Genomic DNA, 18631 nt, shown 5'->3' with positions numbered 1-18631 from the left:
CAAGTCATAGAAAGGTTATTACTGGAAATGTACTGGAGAAAAAAGTTTATTTTTAGTTCTCGGCCCATTAAGCTTCAAGCACACTTCAAAGGGGAGATTATGTACATGCTGACTCTAGCTGGAAGGGCTTTGACATTTTATAGGAACACTAATATAGTGAGACTGTCATAGTTGGTAAAATACAAAAGTGATTTACAAGAAATATTAGAAGCTAAGCAAAAAATCTTTTGTTCCAGTTCACTCAAGTGTAGCTATGTAAGACTTGCATAAATCCCATCTGTTGAATGGGAGGCAGCACATACTTGAACACAAACTCCTGTAGCCAGTCTTCTCTTTCCTGTTAGTGTACTGGAAGTAATCAGGCTGGATGTTGCCAAGGATGTGACTACTGGTAAGCAAGCCAGAGCACTGTTAAGATTTTCTCCAAATGACAAGTCATTTACAGTAGTGCATGTGCTATTCAAAAATCCAGATTAAATTAAAAAGAACTTCTCAATATATTCCACTTTACCAGCTGTGTAATTTTAAAACTCATTAAGACAGTTCCCATAATTGTATAAACAGGGTTTATTGTACATGTGGAGCTGAAGGAGAAAAGAGGAGGAATATATATATTTTATATATATATGTACAGTGAGCTGTTTTCATTAATAAATTTATTCTGCCTTGGTTAATACTGGAAAGAGGGAATGTGTCTGGCACCAAAGAAATTTAAAACTGAAGAAATTTAAAAGCTTAACTCTCAAAATTATAAAAACCACAGTCTTAATGGAGGGAAATTAAAACATATATACATGGCAACTTAAGTGGTTTATACACTGAGTGACACGGTCGCATTCATCTTTTAAACCAATTTATGAATTTTCTATTAACAGAACTGGCATTAAAACTATTTAAAAGCTAGAATATAAATAAAACTCGGAGGAACTGCTCCAAGAGCAGCCCAACAAAGCAACTCACAGTAACTCAGTAGACATAATCATCGATAAAACAATTCCCCTTGAGCATCAGGGAAATAGGCACTAACTGGGAAATAGTCCAAGTCTGGTGTTGCAGTTTCACTGAAGTCCATCTCGTTACTGCTGTGCCATATGCAATGCCTTTTAAAATGTACCCCCAATTTCTCTGAAATATGTAGAAACTGTTACGTTGTCTTCCGGAAACCCTTTAAAATAGGATAGATGTTTTCAAATGCTTCGTAGATTTCTGCTCGAACTTTAGCACCTGCAACAAGAGAGAAATTGACTTCATTCCCTCTCTCTCCAGAGCCAAATGGTTTATTTTAATTTTTAGAATGTTTATTTGAATGCAGCTTTATATACATCCACCTCTATTTCTACATGTAATTCTTCCTTTAGATAGACATTTCCTATAAAACATACATTATCAGAATTAACAGAAGGTGAATAAAGTCCTGAGTTTGTTTCATTACCATCTTCGTGCTTCTGACATACTTGCAGATGAGATTTTCTAAACATACTTTCTCAGTACGCTCAACTGCAAAGCACAGCCTCATAGGATGTTTCTGCAGAAGGGCCTGAACAGCAGAGTTCTATTCAAGAGTGCAATCATCTGGGAAAGCAAGGAAACTGCGACTGAAGCAGAGGCCATAGTGCAGGTATATGTTCCTTCTTTCATCTGTGAATTCTTTTTTTTGTTTTTTCAATACAGTAAGGCTTAGCAGAGGGGAAAAGGAAAGGTGTAGGTGGAGTGCCTAAGGTTAAGGAAGCCCCAGAGCTTGGGTATCTCCCCTTCTTTGGCTGCTGCATCAAAGGAAAATGGCAGCAGCCTCCAGGCAAGCTGCTATAACGCAGTGAGCTCAGTCACACAACCTAGTGCACAGAAGCAGACTTTCAGATTTTTCTGACAACATTACCTGAGCTCTTTTTGGGCACCTGCCATTCTTCATTAGGATTCAAGATCGCTGCTTATAAGGTTTAACCAAATACATGTGGTTTGCTTTGTGGGTTCTCATCCACAAAACACTGTACTGTCTGTTCTTTCCCAGTACTGTCATTTCTAAAGAAGAGCAACTAATAAATTGCATGCTTGTGGGACCATTGTTTCTAATGCAGTCTAAATCTAGCCTACTGGAATAAAATACTTGACTTACCAGTTAAAACCACTTTTCCAGAAACAAAAATAAGCAGAACAATTCTTGGCTTGATCATTCTGTAGATTAAGCCAGGAAACAATTCCGGCTCGTAGCTGTAAGAGAAGAGTCACAGTGTTTCAATGTGCCAACAAACAGATGTCCTAGCCCTTCATCTGCAGAACTGCAGAAGCAGAGAGTGCAGATGTAGACAATTTGGGAAGAGTAGCAAAGAATTATTGCCCAATATCAACCCATGAAAATTACATCAGTTACCCCAGAGGCAGAGCTAGGATAGGAACAAAGATGCTGGCTCCTCTCTGGTGTAAGGCAACGATCTAAACAGACACCACTCTCTAAGCTAGTCACTACACAGCAACAATGAAAGGTAAGCAAACCTTCATTTACCTGCTGAACTGCTGGTGTGTGAGTACCAATCCTTCTAATCTGATAGGAAATTTCACATCACAGCTGCCCACCATGTTCTGAATTTTAAAATCCAAAAATTTTGCAGGAAAACCCAGTTTCTGAACAACTCTTGCGTACTTCCTTGCTGCCAGTCTGGACTGTTCTTCGCTGAAGGGAGAAAAGGATAGCCAGCTTATTTCCCCTGTTAAGCACGACTTCAAGCAAACAGCACCAAGCCACAAATATTTAACTGGGAAAGAAATGTTGTGTGTGTTGCAGGAGAGGAGAGTTGCAAAATGCTTACATCCAAAATTAACAACTATTACTGGTTTGCACACTTAGTTGGGGTACTGAAGTCCTGAACACTTTAACACTGCATTCACTGTTTATGAAGCAGAAAACTCTACTCTGTAACTCCATGTATTTCCACACCCTTCAAATATGTACCTAACTCCCTCTGTAAAACATTAAAATTGTTACTTAGATTTTCAATCCCACTACTGCTACAATCTACAAACTCCTATAGGAGCCTGTAAACTGCCAAAATCCTCTGCTTGATGTGGCCCAGGTACTCAGACTCAGACCTGGGTTTAACACAACTACACAGCCTTACTTGCTACTACAGAACTCAATTTGCTTCAGTTTTTTTAAAACAGAGGAAGATCTGGTTCCTCCTGAGGCAGAATAAGACAACTTGAATTGCGAACATCACCAGGCAGAGGAAGCGTTTCCTGCACATCTTTATTCATCACTGATGATCAGAGGACTGGAGCATCTCCCCGACAAGGACAGGCTGAGAGAGCTGGGGTTCTTCAGCCTGGAGAAGGCTCCAAGGAGACCTTATAGCAGCCTTTCAGCACCTGAAGGGGGCCTACAGGAAAGCTGGGGAGGGACTTTTTGTATGAGTATGTAGTGACAGGATGAGGAGAAATTACTTTAAAATGGAAGAGGGTAGACTTAGACTAGATATTAGGAAGAAATTATTTACTGTGAGAGTGGTGAAACACTGGAACAGGTTGCCCAGAGAGGCTGTGGATGCTCCCTCCCTGGAGACATTCAAGGCTTGGCTGGATGGGGCTTTGAGCAACCTGGACCAGAGGGAGGTGTCCCTGCCTATAGCAGGGCATTGGAACAGGATGATCTTCAAGGTCCCTTCCAGCCCAAAATTATTCTATGATTCCATGACCTCTGCTCATTAGCTTATCCTTTCTGGATTCCTAAAGGAATTCTTCAGGGCACAATTTCTCTCCTGTTCACTGTAGCTTCCTGCTCATGTTTAATTTTTAAATCTCATGCCTCAATGATCCCGTTACGAACAGATCAGACTACAGGGACTGGAAACTTGGAGCTCTTGGCCCACCCAGATGAATGAAACAACTCAAATACCAAATTACTCTTATCCTGCCACTGCCTCTACAGTTTAAACAGTTTCAGTGCATAGCCATTCTATGTCCGTGTGCATATACAACATATACATAAACACTGTATAAAAGAAACAGTGTTTCTCAAGCATCAAGGTTTCAAAAGAAAAGATGACCTTGCTTAGTTTGGTCCTAACAGCTGAACGTACCTTTTTGCTCCTGTGCACACCATCTTTCCAGAGCTGAATATAAGCGCAGTAGTACGTGGTTCTCTTATTCTCATAATAACAGCAGCAAAACGCTGAAATGTAAGCATTGAAATTACTAATGAGACACGGATGTAATTACATTAAAAACAAGTTTGCATAATCTAAGTAGCCACTGCAAAGAAATAACTAGATTCAAATATACGTACAGAACACTCTTCATTCAAGCATTTCAAGTGAGCTTTACTTAGTTTCAAACACACAGGTAGAGCCGAACTGGAAGGATTTCTAGTACTGCACTCCTCTTCTACTAAGCTCGCCTCTGACTACCATGTGCATAACACAAATACTACTAACAGCTGCAACACAACCATAGCGACCATCTTAATACCAAATTTTCCTCCACATCTTGAAATTCAATCTGTTATAAGCAGGATGGAAGGTTATGCAAATATTTTATGGTCTACTTTGGCTTTGTACCTTAAGCATTCGGGTAGCATTAGAAAATTGTCAAACAGAACTGCTGGGAAGTCAGAAGCCATATTCCATGTAAACTGAAGTCACCTTAGCTACCATAGTAGAATACACCTGCATTTATAAATTCTTAAACTCGCTGAAGCAACTGCAAACTGTTCTGGGCATCACACGCAAAATCCCTTTTTTGTGCTATATTAGACTTGGACCAGTTCACTATACAGTCTCATACACTGTTCTGCTGACACAATGAAGGTAGTAGCATGAGTTACCCAGTAACACATTCGTCAAACTATGGCTTAAATAACAGCCAAGCAATGTCTTTGTTTCATAAAAGGATGTACTGACTATAAGTCAGGAGTGTGTTACGTAACCCTTCTTTTCTCTCTGCTGTGGAAAAACAGCATTTCATATTGATCATTCTAGCCTACAAGTTTTACACAGCCACCTACCCTACCATAAGAGCTACCATCGCCCGCTCAAATGTGAGCTGCACGAGCATCTTACTCACATGCAGTTGTTAACAGCATCACTGCTGTAACTGACACTAACAGTCAGTACTGAGGGAAAATGTGAAAGAACAGAGCTCAGAGAGGGAGCGAGGCCACAAAAACCCCGTAACTGCACTGCTGCCACAGGATTTCCAGGGCAGTAGTCAGAAGGAAGAAACTCTGGCACACACAGAATAACCAGGGCTATTACAGAGGCCAGAAATTGAATTCTCTCTTCCTTCTTGTTGGAAGATGGGGAACAAGACTTGAGCATCAGACATTTTGCAGTAACACAAAAAAGGAACTTTGTGAGCAAAAGCAACGAGGGTGCCAAATAAACAGTAACTCAGGACAGCTCTACAACAACAAAAACACTTTCCCAGTATATTACAGTAATTACTCACACTGTTCTTTCTAATGCTCCCAAAATCACATCTTCACATAAAACACAACTATATCAGTATAAGAATGCTTTTTACTCATTCAGAAAATAAATCTTTAATGAACTTAGATAATTCTATTAACACTACCATAAAACAGAATGAAGGTTTTTCAATCTAGCTACTACAGCAAAGCACACTCCAAACCTATTCTGCTGACATACCTGTTACTGGATGCATTCTAACATACTTCTCTTACCTTGGGATTATATTCAGCATTTCGGGCACGAAGAGCAATGGTTTTTAGGTCAAGTTTGCAACCCAGATTCACCGTGGACACAATATTCCTGAAAATAGTTCAGAGAAATACATTTTAAAAAGTAAATGAAGGAATTAATGCATCTTATCCATATAACATGCTTATTAGTTTCATTTTTTTTATTTGTTTAACCAAGCAAGCTTCAATGACATCTCTCATACAGACAGGAAACTCCTCTTTTAGAGCAGTACCTCCTAAGGCACGACTGCTGATTCCTCCTTTCCTGCCAACTATTATGAAATGCATCCCTTGAGAAAAATATTTCAGTTGGGCAGGAAAAGAACTTTGAGGTTGTGCTGTGAGCACTCACCACAATCCAGGAAGCTGCTGTGAATGGGCGAAAATGTAGTAGCAATGATACTGTCCTTGGGATGCCCTTCAAGGAGGAAGACGTGATGCAGGACTAAGTGAGAATGCCCTCACAGATAAACCCATTGCTAGGTGTTAGGAAAAAACAGTCTCCAGAAAGTTTAAGAAAAGTCCAAGGAAATTTTGCATTTAGTAATACTTGTTTACTTAGAAAACACTGAAATCTAAAGGTCTTCCATAGGTTTTAAAAAAATTTTAATATTGGAGACTATTCTTTTGGTGCAAAATTCACTTTCTTTAACACCTATTTCTCCTTGGGCCTTCCATAGATTATTTAAGTCTCTATAAAGCTACAGTTCAGTGAAAATGCTTTCATGCCTGAAACTCAAGAAGCTCTACGTTGTAGTAATTGACTAGAAAATGGAGCATGGAATATTAAAGACTACTCAGTACTAGTTTCTAGACTATCAGCCAGTATCTTCCTCTCAACCCTTCCAATTCCATTATAGATGTTACAGTTCCTGTGGTCTGCTTTAATATCTCACTACCAAAATTCTCTGCACAGTGAGGTGGATCTACTCACTTTTTTGGTGTAAGTTACAAATAAGTGTTTCAAGGCACATGTATTTTGAAATACCAGATCAGCAACTCGGACAGATTCATAAGTAAAGCAAGACAAACTCCTACAGCACAGAGCTTTAGCACTGTATTGCTAAATGACAACATGATCGTAGAATCATAGAATGGTCTGGCTTGAAAAGGATCACAATGATCATCTAGTTTCAACCCCCTGCTATGCGCAGGGTCACCAACCACCAGACCAGGCTGCCCAGAGCCACATCCAGCCTGGCCTTGAATGCCCCCAGGGATGGGACATCCACAATCTCCTTGGGCAACCTGTTCCAGTGCGTCACCACCCTCTGTATGAAAAACTTCCTCCTACTACCTAACCTAAACCTGCCCTGTCTTATTTCCCCTTGTCCTATCACTATCCACCCTTGTAAACAGTCATTTACGATGATAACATTCTGCACTAATCATACAAATAAACATTCAAGACCACCTTTCCCATCAAAATGTAGTACCCAATTCCTTATGCGGCTTTGCTCTTGGGTATTTTGAGTTAAAGCACATCCTGAGAGAGGTCATGCTATACTAGCACACAACACACTCACTGTAGCTGTGGCACTATCCCAGAGCTCTCAGATGCCGGTGTTGCAGGAGTTATAGGAGTCATCGGAGTCATTGGGGAGGGGTACAGAGGCGTGGTTCCTGGTAAAGGGGCTGTGGTAAGAGTCTGTGAGTGGAAGAGCTGGGGAGTTTGACCAGATGTTCCCTGTGTCGCTTGCTGTGATGTAGACTGCTGTGCTGCCTGTTGCTGCTGCTGCTGCCGCTGCTGTTCCTCAAGGATGGACAGACTGTTGGTGCTCTGGACAGGCTGTGGTGTCAGTCCTGTGCCGTATGGCATCATTGGGCTAAAAATTGGAATTCCAGGAGTCATTGCACCCTGCAGAAGAAAGCATGAAAAAGGAACCACAGATCCTTTGACTTAATCTCATTTTAAAGAGAAAAAGCTTGAAGTAGTCGTCTAAGAATAAATCATCTTAGTTGGTCACATCAAACCTGTGCCATATTAGTAACCTGCTAAAAACAGAAAACCTTTGGAAGATTCAGTTCTTCCACAACCTCAATCAATCTGTCAATTCCAACACTGCTTGGCACCAGTCCGTGATATCAGAATGTTTCCTACAATACCTGGAAAGCACGTCTCAACTTTGACCCACAATTTCCACTTGCAATCATTAGAATGCAAATGCATTCGCAGCACAACTGTAGTCCATTACGTATAAGCCAATTTAAAGGATTCCAAAAGCAACGAACAAAGTTAAAATGATAGAATGGCTTGAGATGGAAGGGAATGCCCACCCAGTCCCACCCCTTGCCATGGGCAGGGCTGCCACCCAGCAGCTCTGGCAGCCCAGGGCCCCTTCCAACCTGGCCCTGTGTGCCTCCAGGGATGGGGCATGCACAGCTTCTCTGGCCAGCCTGTGCCTGACTGCCCTCTGAGTGAAGAATTTTCTCCTAACATCTGATTTAAATTTCCCTCTTTTAGTTTAAAGCCATTCCCCATTGTCCTATTGCTATCAGACCATGTTAAAAAGTCAGCTCCCCTCCTACTTGTAAGTTCCCTTCAAGTGTTGGAAGGCTGCAATGAGGTCTCCCCTTCTTATTTCCAACATGTCAGTTATGTTTCAGCTTCAAGAAAACCATAAATATATCAGTATATGTCTTAAACCTCTGGATATATAAATCAATGGTTTTTCAACTCTGCTTTTTACTAATTATTCTATATGCAATATAATTTTTCATATCTGCAAACATACAAACAAAAAAGACACAAAGAGATTACATACAAGAAACAGAAAACACTTTCACAAAGAAATTCAGACTGCAGTTGCATATTACATCATTCCTTTTTACCTGAGGGGAGGCTAAGCCTTGAGCGTAGGGTGGCAAGCTGTTGTTCTGATCCATGATTCTGGTTATTCTTTGGTGAGGCCAGAAATATTTCCTTCAATTAATTTAAATTACTTTAAAACCGAAAGGGTTTTTGACTCTCTAAAGCATTCCAGCAAAGCAGCTTTTTAGCCAAGCTGAAAGCATCAGGAAAACATCAGCTCCAGAGAAAACGTACTGCAAGTCTAAAACACTAAACAGAGCCTGAAAAAAAGAAAAAAAAAAAAGTAATATATTGAGAATAACATTTAAACAAAAGCACACCTATCAGCTGGTATGTTAGATAAGAAACACCCACATACAAATATATGTGAGAACACGCATACGCACGCACACACCCATGCACCTTATATAAAGAAATCTCTTTCTACAGCACCTTACAGCCCTCTGGATGCCCCTGGTGAGCACCCACTGCATGTGAGCAGCCGCCTACAGAACTACACCCTCCTTCACACGCAGCTCTAGACCTTCATGCTTACTGTACCATATGCTTCTCTTCATCTGAGAAAGCACTGATTTTCAGAACTGAATTCCACCAACTACTGATAGACAGGCCTAAAGCCACACATTGCTCACACATCTCCTCCTGGGCAGAGTTAAGGCTTGGCTTCCAAAAATGTTTTTTTCTGCTATGGGAAAACACTGCTGGTCAGCTCAGGCTTAGGAAGCCTCCTTCCATCTACTTCCATAAAGAAAAGCACTGATGCATTTTGAATTGCAGTGACGTACTTTACAAGGGGAAAAAGAGAAACTGAAAGCCAGTTTTATACACATGAAATGAACGCATGCTTTTGGGTATTGCTGTTTCACTTACTGTTCGTTTGTTGTTTTTTAAACAAGACCATACCTCTATTAGCATGCTATGGAAAGAAACAACACAAATAGAAAATTGAAATGCTTTCATGGAATTGTAAGTGCTGGAAGTGACCTCCAGAGATCATCGAGCTCAACCCCCTGCTAAAGCAGGTTCCCTGCTGTAGAAAAGTGTCTGGGTAAACTCTGAGTACCTCCAGTGAAGGATACTCCACAGCCTCTCTGGGAAGCTTTGTCTTCCTCTATTTGTATGGAACTTCCTGTGCTGCAGTTTGTGTCCAATGCTCCTTGTTCTGCCTTGAACTGGAGAGCCCAGAACTGGACACAGTGCTCTGGATATGGTTTCAGCAGGGCAGAGCAGAGTGGGAGGATCACACCCCTCGAACTGCTGGCCATGCTCTTTATGATGCACCCCAGGATTCCACTGGCCTTCTGGGCCATAATGGCACACTGCTGGCTCATGGCCCACCTGCTGTCTGCAAAAATACTCAGGTCCTTCTCTACATAGCTTCTTGTTATGAAATGCTATACCTTTTTAAACAAATACTTTGCCATTAGTTTATATAGCTTGTTTAACTCGACACTTACACAGAGAGCTTCAACGTCATTTTTAGGCAAACCATACAAAAATTTGAAGAAAGCCTGCCCAGTTTTTTCTTGTCTTTAAGGCCCAAGAGCTCAGTATCGTATTAACATAACACTATAGCCGAAACAGCATCCGCTGTTTTCCCCAAAGGCGCTTCCACGTTTCACGCCCTGGAAAGAGGTGGCCCCTCGGCCCAGCCGTTACCCAGCAGCAGCGGCAACCCATCCGCAGCCCGAACGCCGGGCATGCCGGGACGCGCCGCGCGGACAACACCTACATCCAACCCATCCGCAACCCCCCGCCTGCGGCCCGATCCCTCGGTCAAGGGTCGCGGTCCGCTCCTCCGAGCCCCAGTACCGCGCCCACGTGCACGACAAGGAGCGATTATAGCTCGGGCCGCTCCTCCCGCCGCGCCCGTACCAAAGCGAAGGCCGCCGCCGCCTTCCCCGCCCGCCGTCACGTGGGGGAGGCGGTGACCGCCGCCCGCCGCCATCACGCCCCCGGCACCAACGGCCGTAGCGGGACGGCTCCCAGCGCGCCGTTCGGCCCGGGGCCATCACACGCCGCCCATCCCATCCCTTCTCTCCCCTCCGTTCAGACCTGCCCGGAGGGCCCCGACCCTGCGACGGCGCCCACGGGGAGGCACGGAGCGGGCTCAGCCCGACCGGCTCCTCCCGTCAGAACCGGCGCAGTCCACGCCATGGCGGGCCCGGGCTGGAGCGGGACACATAACAGTCGGTACCTGCCGCGTGCCGCGCCCGGCGACGCCACCACTGCCGCCGCACAGCCCCAGCGGGAGCCAAGCTGCGCCCCGCTCCCGCGCCACCGGCGCGCGTCGATTGCGTCACTTCCACCGCGCGTCCACCCCGCCCTCTCTACCGCCATCTTGAGTGAGGGCGGGGCGGGCGCGCGTCCTGATGCTACCCACGGAGTATTGGCTCTACTGGCACCTCGTGCCGCGGCGTCTGGTACCGCGCTTATGGCGAGAGCCTCGCGTGCTTACCATCTCTTCCTCCCGAGGTCTGGTCTGGCTCGTGCGGCTGTGCGGTCGCGACGGTGGGGCGTGGCACCTCCAGGGCAGATGAGACGAGGTGCCCGTGCCTCATAGAGCGCCACCTCCTTGTTTCCGGTGCCGCCATTTTGCCGTGAGACAGCAGCGAGCAGGGCCGCAGGGATGCTGTCTGCCGCCGGATACGCAGAGCTGAGACCGGAGCCGGGCTGCGGAGTGGGCGCGCCCGTGCAGTACCGCTTTTCGCCCTACACCTTCAACGGCGGGTGAGAGCCGCGGGCAGGGGTGGGGCGGGCTGAGGCTGAGCGGTGGCTGGGCCGCGTCCTGCTCGTTGTCGTCTCGCTGGCCCCGTGCGAGGAAGCCTGTACCCTGGGCACCGTCTGTCGGTGGAGTGGTGGAGGAGAGCCGGGCTTGGCTTCGTGCAGGGCTGTGTGTCCCGCTGATCGGTGCTTCTCTTCTGCTTTATTTCTGTGTCCTACTGGGGATTTTGTCACGCTGCAGACCGCTGAACTCTTAAGGGTCAAAGCAAGTGCTTTCCCTTACCCAGGGGCTTGTTTCTTTGTAGTGGCCAGGAAACGTATCTAGTGGTGATTTGTTTTTAAGGCTGCAACTGAGCCACGAGCGACTTTGTCATAACTGTTACAGGTGGGTGATCTTTTGCAGATGCACGCTCTGAATTGACAAGCATCTGGACAGCTTGACATTCTTTAGATTTATTTATTTTTTTTTCCTGATGACTAACTGCTTTATAAAGGACATCTCTTAGCTGCTTAGTGGTAGTGGCAGTGAAGCAATCACAGAGTAATTATTTGGAAATTAATAACGTAGGTTAACATTAAGTTACAAGAATGATGCTAATTCCATGGTAGTGGTGCTAAGTGCTTGGCTGGAGTGTATTTGCTTGGAGAGCCAGCCAGTTTTCTTTATCAGACATCAGCAGCTTTCCTTATCACACATCTAAAATGGGAGTCTGTTGTGTCTTGACCTTAATAAACTTCTGTACGGTTTGCAGTCATAGCAGAGAATCATGTACATTCTCTTCAGTGTGTCTAGCATCATTTTGCTTCCAATCTTAAGTTATGTGTAGTGAGAAACATCAAGGAATGTTATAAGATTCATGACGCAATGTGAGTGTAGATAGAGAACTTTTATCTTTTCATCACTTGTCTAAGAACCAAGTTGTGCCAAAAATTGTGATTGTATGAATATTTTTCTTCAAGGACTGTGTTGGCGATTGCTGGAGAAGACTTTTGCATTGTTGCCTCTGACACTCGACTGAGTGAAGGTTATGCCATTCACAGCCGGGACAGTCCAAAATGCTACAAACTGTAAGTCTGTACCTTATAAGAAGTGAAATGGAGGGATGACCCTGTGTATTGATAAGTGTGTTGCCTGAAGTTATCTGTCATGTTCCTTATATAGAAAGAACTCTCAGGAGGAAAAAAAAAAGTAACAGAATTGGAGTTTTGGAGTTATGATGACTTTTGTTGTAATGTGATGCTCTAAATGCAGTCAGATTTCTTATTGCATGCTGTTGGATGTTTTTAGCATGGTGCCAGACTTTACCTGTAACATAAGCTACGTGGTTTTTTGGCAGGATAATCAGAAGAACTTTTGTATTAACTTGTGTAAGAACTAGTTCTGCTTTGTCAGGCCACAAGTTTGCTCACTGCTGTCAGTTTTTTTTTGCTTATAACTTGTGATCACATAAACTTGTGTTTTACCTGGCTAAGTCTATGCAGTATCTTTGACTCTGTTACCTTCCAGATGGAAATTGCTTTAGTACAATTAGTGTAGAGCTCATGATGGCTTTCGGTAATTGTGGTGACAGAAACTGAGATGATCTCAATTTAATTTGTTTTGAAGATGACTGCTGAGTGTTAAGCCTATAAACATATGTTGTTTTAACCTTGTAAACAGCTAAGCGCTATGCAGCTGTTTGCTCACTTCTACCCAAACCCTGCAGTGTGATGTGGAAGAGAGTTGGGGAAAAAACAAGGTAAACCAATGGGCTGATGCCAAGATATCTTAATAGGTCAGGAAATGAAAGAAATAAGAATAATAAAAGAATGTAAAGCACGAGGCAGTTGTTCTCTACCTGCTGACCAGTGCCCGGCCAGTTCCTGAGTAGCAGTTTCCCCCTCCACTTTGGTTGACTGTCCCACTTTATTGTTCCAGATGAACCTGCATGGTATGGGACATCCCTTGGCAGGTTTGGATCAGCTGTCCTGGCCCTGTCATCTCCTAGTTTCCCTTGCACCTTCAGTCTCCATCACTGTCAGGGCAGTGTGAAAAGCTGAAACATCCTTGGCTCTGTGCAGCGCTGCTCAGCAGCAGCCAAAACATCAATGTTACCAACAGTTCTCATCCTACATCCAAAGCACAGCACTGTAGCAGCTACTAGGAAGAAAGTTAGCCCTGTCCCAGCCAAAACCAGGATGATGTGTTAATGTTTGTAGGCTCTGATAGAAATGTGGGTTCCCATAGTTAGTGCTTATTAAACGCTTGCTCTGAAACTGAGCAAAGAGCAAATATTGTATAACACATCAACAAATAACTGCTGTTGTGCTGACAGAAAATATCACCTACAAAATAAGATTACCTCACCAGATAAAAGCAGTCCCTGGCCAGATGGAATAAAACCGTATTGAATAACATGATTCAGCTTGTTAATAGCTACATTTAGGGGTGCTTGAAGAATTATTTTTTTTTTTCCCCAAAGCTTTGCTTTGGAAATCAGTGGGTTGAAGAGTGACATCTGTGTGATCCCACACTTCATGAGTCCTTTCCAAGATATAAGCTGCAGTTAGCTTTTATTTGCAGAATACCTGTTACTACTACATTTTAGACAACTGTTTCTGATAGTGTTTGAGAAGCTGGAAATACGTTTGATATTTTCATAACTTACTGTGTAAGAAAGTGATGTAGCTCATACTAAATCTGAAATCACAACAAAACTTTGTTTTACAGAACAGAGCATACAGTCATTGGATGCAGTGGCTTCCATGGTGACTGCCTTACACTTACTAAAATTATTGAAGCAAGATTAAAGGTAGCTAACTATCTTAATATATTTAGAAACATGTATATTTTTTGGTATCGCGTTTGAGACCTATTATAATTTTAAATATGCTTTTTGCTGTTTGTCATCAAGTGTTCATATTGTAACTGTAGCTATATTGCTAGTGAAAGATCAAGCAGGATGAAATTGAGGCCGTGTTCTTGCCAAGTGTAACATCACAAGATTAAAAATTGAAGTGCTGAAGACAGTAATGAGGCAACATCTGTTCTTTGCTAAGTCTCAAAGAAATACAAATTTTGACATTACTGTTAGACCAGTGCTGTTTTTGTAATTATGTTAGTTAATGTTTGCTAAGCATTGTTCTCCTCAGTAATGATGTCACAGAAAATGTAATTTTGATTTGAGTATAAATTTGAGTGTGTGACTTTCCTGTTGGGCATGCTGTGCCATTTGCAGATGTACAAGCATTCCAATAACAAGACCATGACTACTGGAGCTATTGCAGCAATGCTGTCTACAATTCTGTATTCTCGACGTTTCTTTCCTTACTACGTTTACAACATAATTGGAGGACTTGATGAAGAGGGTAAGACTTGAAACAAATTCTATTTGTGCCTTTCAGTGTGGTAGAGATTATGAAATGTGAAGGTCAATGCTGGAGACAGGTTTTCCATGAAGACTTTTAAATGTTAACTAATCTCTAATAAAAATAATGACTTCTACACAGGCGCTGTAAGTTTAATTCTCCTCTTCCAGGACTTTCTGTGTCCAGTGGTGTGGTTCAGCTGCTAAAATACTGTATTCTCTGACTTTGAGCAGGAGCTCAGAGGTGGTCTTGCTTAGATAATTTCAACCACTCCCCACGGTTTGCTGTTAAAACTAAGTTATAGTGCTTCCCCAGTCTTGCTGAGATGTCTGCAATATGTGGAGGGTGAGTCAGTCTGTCCTGCATAATGGGGAACGTCAGAATGAGGGCGCAGTAGCGTGTGATAAGAATGAGAGCACACATTTGCACACGTGGGTTTGATTTGGGCTCAGTAAGTTTGATTTGTTCTGATTTAATGTTACTCTCTGGATCTGTGCCAGAGCTGCTCAGCTACCAGTACTGTGTGGCCAAGTGTGCTGGCCAGCTTATCACCTCAGGTGCAGCCTGTCTGAACAGAGGGAATGAGTGTAGCCAGGCACTGCATTTTCACCCGTATTCCCTTGTGAAACCCTGTAGATGCTACAGTGCACTTCTGATGCACTTCTGACTTTCTACAGTGCGTTTTTGATGCTGGCACGAGATAGCTTGCTTTGTGCAACCTGGCCTGACTCCAGAGGGAAGCACATAAGAGCCCAAAGCACCATCCCTGTTTCCAGGAAGGCACTGCAGAGGCAACCAAGCACATGCTCTGGAAGCAGTTCCAAGAGCTATGCACTTTTGCTCACTAAACTTTCTGCTAGTTGTTTAAAAAAAAAAAAAAAGTAGAGCTCTTTGTGCAGCACTGTGCTCTAACACTCTTCTGTTTTGATTATTCTTCATTAGGACTTCTTCTGTGGTAAGTACTATAGAAAACATCTGCTAGAGTATGGGTGTAGCTTAAATCATGCAGATAACCTTGCATATTGGAGGGCACCATAATCACAGTGAGCCTGCTGTGAAAAGTATTGTCTGAACACAGTGCAGTACTATTTTGTAAAGGTTTTTTAGGAGATTCCTTCCTGGTATTCTAGAAACTGCTAATGGACAGAATTGGTTTTTTAATGCAAATCTTTATCAGTATTAAGTCATTCTGGATTGCAATTACATACTTCTTTTTTTCTTTAAGGGAAGGGAGCAGTCTATAGCTTTGATCCAGTAGGCTCATACCAGAGAGACTCTTTCAAAGCAGGTGGATCAGCAAGTGCCATGCTGCAGCCTTTGCTTGATAACCAGGTAAAATAGTTCTTGTTTGTTCTTTGTGTTTTGTTTTGTTTTGTTTTAACAATCTCAGTGAAGATTTGCAATATTCAAATTGATGTGACCTTACTTTTGAGAGGTATTATTTGAGAGAAAGTTTGTGTATATTACAGGTAACATTGTCAATCCATACATTTAAAAATTGTGTGGTTCTACCTTCTCAGGAGGTCTGAAAATGTTGATTTCAGATTTTGTTAAGGTTGGACAGTGGACAGTCTGGTTACAGTAGTTAAACATTTTAATTGAGAAATTGTGTCCCACATAAACTGATTAGCTGACAAGGGAGGCAGAAAGATAATGTAAATGTTCCTAATACTTGGCATTAAATAATAATAAATTAAGAAGGCAGAATATATTGTATACTCCCAATTAGTTTGATCAATTAATGTATCACAGAACTGTAGGAGTTGGAAGGGACCAAACGAATCAAAGGATCAAACAACCGTATGGTTGTCTGAGATTCTAAAATTTTCTTCAAGTTGTGACTATTTTCATGACATTCTTTACATAACTGCTGAAAACTTATTTAATTAAATCTGGGAAAACACTTGACTGACTTTATTGAAGCTCTTATTGGATGAGTAAAATCTTCAGTTTTCTTTAATTTTTCAGCTTTGATTCACTTTTAAGGTGCATTAAGTGTAGAGAATAAAACATCTTCTGTTGCAAGTTTTTATCATTTCTGAGTCTGAAGCACAGTAAGTGACCCTTTGCCCTCCTTTTTCATTTTGGACACTAAAGTCAGCTAGGAAAACACTAATGAAACCCATCATGTTCCAGTATGAGCTGTTGTTTTTAAGTTGTAGGTGCACTCGTGTGCAGTTTTGATACTGCTAACCCAGTGAGAAGAAGAAATAGATGAGCGTCTCGTATGTGCTGAATGTTAGTACGAGAGGCTGTGCTTCACTTCAGTTGTTAGTGCTGGTAAAGTTCTGACCATGCAGCTATAAACTCTATGGAGAACTACTTCTGCCAACTCTGGATTTTAAAACAGGCTAATCATTTGTGTAAATCTGCTCATCTGGTGCACAGACTGAAAATGCCTTTGTGCTAGATGGAAGGTACTTCCTTTGAAATGCTTTATCTTTCCTTAGATTGGCTTCAAGAACATGCAAAATGTGGAGCACGTACCTCTGACCCTGGAGAAGGCTTTGCAGCTGGTTAAGGATGTCTTTATTTCTGCTGCTGAGAGAGATGTGTACACTGGTGATGCACTTAAGATTTGTGTTGTCACCAAAGATGGAATTAAAGAGGAAACCATCCAGTTAAGAAGAGACTAATTCAGTTTACATACAAACGTGTAATCTACGATGTACAATGTAACTCTAATGTGAAGATGTTTGTCTTATTAAAATTTTTCAATAAGTTTGACTGTTGTAATTCTGAATATTTTCTTTTCCTTGGTAGAAGTGATAGTGGTATTTTTATGTGTATGTGGTTGTTATTTTTTCTGTTTTTAGAAAACAGAGTAATTCATGATACGGGACAGGTAAGTGAAGATTTGGTGGAACATCCACCCAGCAGGTTGTCTAGGGCAATAATTTCAGCTCTCAGCTGAAAGTCACTGAGAGAAGCCTGGGAACTGGAGCAGTTAATGGGTGAAATGGGAGTACAGGTGGTGTTTTCCTCCAGCTGTTCAGTGTCAGGTTGTGATACTGAGAAGACCAGGAAAGTCCATCTGATGGACTAAGAGGCTGGTGTCACTGCAGGAATTTTATTTTTTCAACATGGGGTGAATGGCCTGATGGTGTCTCTCCCTAAGTCATGGGGGAAAAGGAACTTCCTTTAAACTAGGTTTGAAGGAGGAAGCAGGTGATAGTGAGCCTGCTCATGACAAGCTCCAGGATAGTATAGCTAAGAGGGAAGCAGTGAGGGAAAACCTCATATTTTTTCGCAGTCTTTTGGGAGGGCTTCTCTAAGAAGGTAATGCAGCTGAAAGGCCAGCTTAAGTGCCACTATACCTATGCATGCAGTGTGAGAATTGGAAACTGGTATGTTTGGAAATCTATGATTTATTACTATCATTGAAGCGTGGTGAGATGATTCATGTAACTCCCATATTCAAGGAAAGGAGAAAGGAAGACCCAGGGAACTGCAAGCCAGTGAGCCTCACCTCTGTGCCTGGGAAGATTGCGGAACAGATTCTCCTGGAAGAGATGTTAAGGCACAGGTGAGATGTGGAGGTAATCCAAGACAGCCAGCTCAGCTTCACTGAGAACAGACTGTGCCTCAGCAGTCTGATGGCCTTCTAAAAGGGTGGACAACCGATGGACATCTGATGTCATCTACCTGGATTTCTGCAAGGCCTTTGATGCGTTCCTTCACCACGTTATGTCTAAATTGGAGAGAGACAGATTTGAAGATTGGGCTATTAAGTGGATAAAGAATTGGTTGGATTGTAGCCAGAGGATTAGTGTCAACTTATGTGTTCAGCAGGCTGTTCACAAGTGGTGTCCTCTAGGGGTCCATCTTGGGACCCTTTTGTCAATGTTGCAGACAGTGGAATTGAGTGTACCCTCAGCAAGTTTGCTGCTGACACTAAGCTGAGTGGTGCAGTTGATGCAATAGAAGGGAGGTACAGCAGCCAGAGGGGTCTGGACACACTCAAAAAGTGGGCTCAGGAGAATCTAATGAGGTTTAACAAGGCAGAGTGCAAGGTGTTGCATTTGGTTTGAGGCAATCCCCAGAGAGAACTCATTGAG

The 18631-nt window shown here is 42.8% G+C and overlaps 2 protein-coding genes across 3 annotated transcripts; one reads left to right on the top strand and one right to left on the bottom strand.

Annotated features, from left to right (window-relative positions):
• Nucleotides 1-639: 639 nt before the first annotated feature.
• LOC125690133 (TATA-box binding protein) lies at nucleotides 640-11061 on the bottom strand. Of its 2 annotated transcripts, none has more exons than XM_048938175.1 (8): nucleotides 10960-11061; nucleotides 8522-8761; nucleotides 7216-7547; nucleotides 5672-5759; nucleotides 4071-4162; nucleotides 2501-2668; nucleotides 2114-2208; nucleotides 640-1224 (listed from the first exon to the last, which is right to left on the bottom strand). In XM_048938175.1, exons 2-8 carry the CDS (start codon nucleotides 8573-8575, stop codon nucleotides 1145-1147), a joined length of 909 nt encoding a protein of 302 aa, XP_048794132.1. In that variant the 5' UTR covers nucleotides 8576-8761; nucleotides 10960-11061; the 3' UTR covers nucleotides 640-1144. The 2 variants fall into 2 exon arrangements, with proteins under 2 accessions (XP_048794132.1, XP_048794131.1); XM_048938174.1 differs by lacking the exon at nucleotides 10960-11061 and adding an exon at nucleotides 10699-10812.
• Nucleotides 11062-11119: 58 nt separating this feature from the next.
• Nucleotides 11120-17298, top strand: PSMB1 (proteasome 20S subunit beta 1). The gene is made up of 6 exons (XM_048938177.1): nucleotides 11120-11231; nucleotides 12186-12293; nucleotides 13936-14017; nucleotides 14444-14573; nucleotides 15799-15905; nucleotides 17024-17298. The coding sequence occupies exons 1-6, from the start codon at nucleotides 11131-11133 to the stop codon at nucleotides 17207-17209; spliced, it is 714 nt and encodes a 237-aa protein (XP_048794134.1). The 5' UTR covers nucleotides 11120-11130; the 3' UTR covers nucleotides 17210-17298.
• Nucleotides 17299-18631: the final 1333 nt, after the last annotated feature.

Source organism: Lagopus muta, chromosome 2 (genome assembly GCF_023343835.1).
Source record: "Lagopus muta isolate bLagMut1 chromosome 2, bLagMut1 primary, whole genome shotgun sequence".
In the NCBI taxonomy this organism is placed as follows: Eukaryota; Metazoa; Chordata; class Aves; order Galliformes; family Phasianidae; genus Lagopus; species Lagopus muta.
Note: the sequence above shows the minus strand (reverse complement) of the source record. Positions and strands in the feature narration are given on the sequence as shown.

Excerpts from the sequence above, each read along its gene's own strand:
- LOC125690133 (XM_048938175.1), bottom strand. The coding sequence starts at position 8,575 with ATGGATCAGAACAACAGCTTGCCACCCTACGCTCAAGGCTTAGCCTCC. Across the intron at positions 5,760-7,215 it reads GGGATAGTGCCACAGCTACA|GAATATTGTGTCCACGGTGA; the intron begins GTGAGTGTGTTG and ends AACTATTTTCAG. Across the intron at positions 4,163-5,671 it reads ATGCTGAATATAATCCCAAG|CGTTTTGCTGCTGTTATTAT; the intron begins GTAAGAGAAGTA and ends CTTACATTTCAG.
- PSMB1 (XM_048938177.1), top strand. The coding sequence starts at position 11,131 with ATGCTGTCTGCCGCCGGATACGCAGAGCTGAGACCGGAGCCGGGCTGC. Across the intron at positions 14,018-14,443 it reads TTATTGAAGCAAGATTAAAG|ATGTACAAGCATTCCAATAA; the intron begins GTAGCTAACTAT and ends TGCCATTTGCAG. Across the intron at positions 14,574-15,798 it reads TGGAGGACTTGATGAAGAGG|GGAAGGGAGCAGTCTATAGC; the intron begins GTAAGACTTGAA and ends TTTTTCTTTAAG.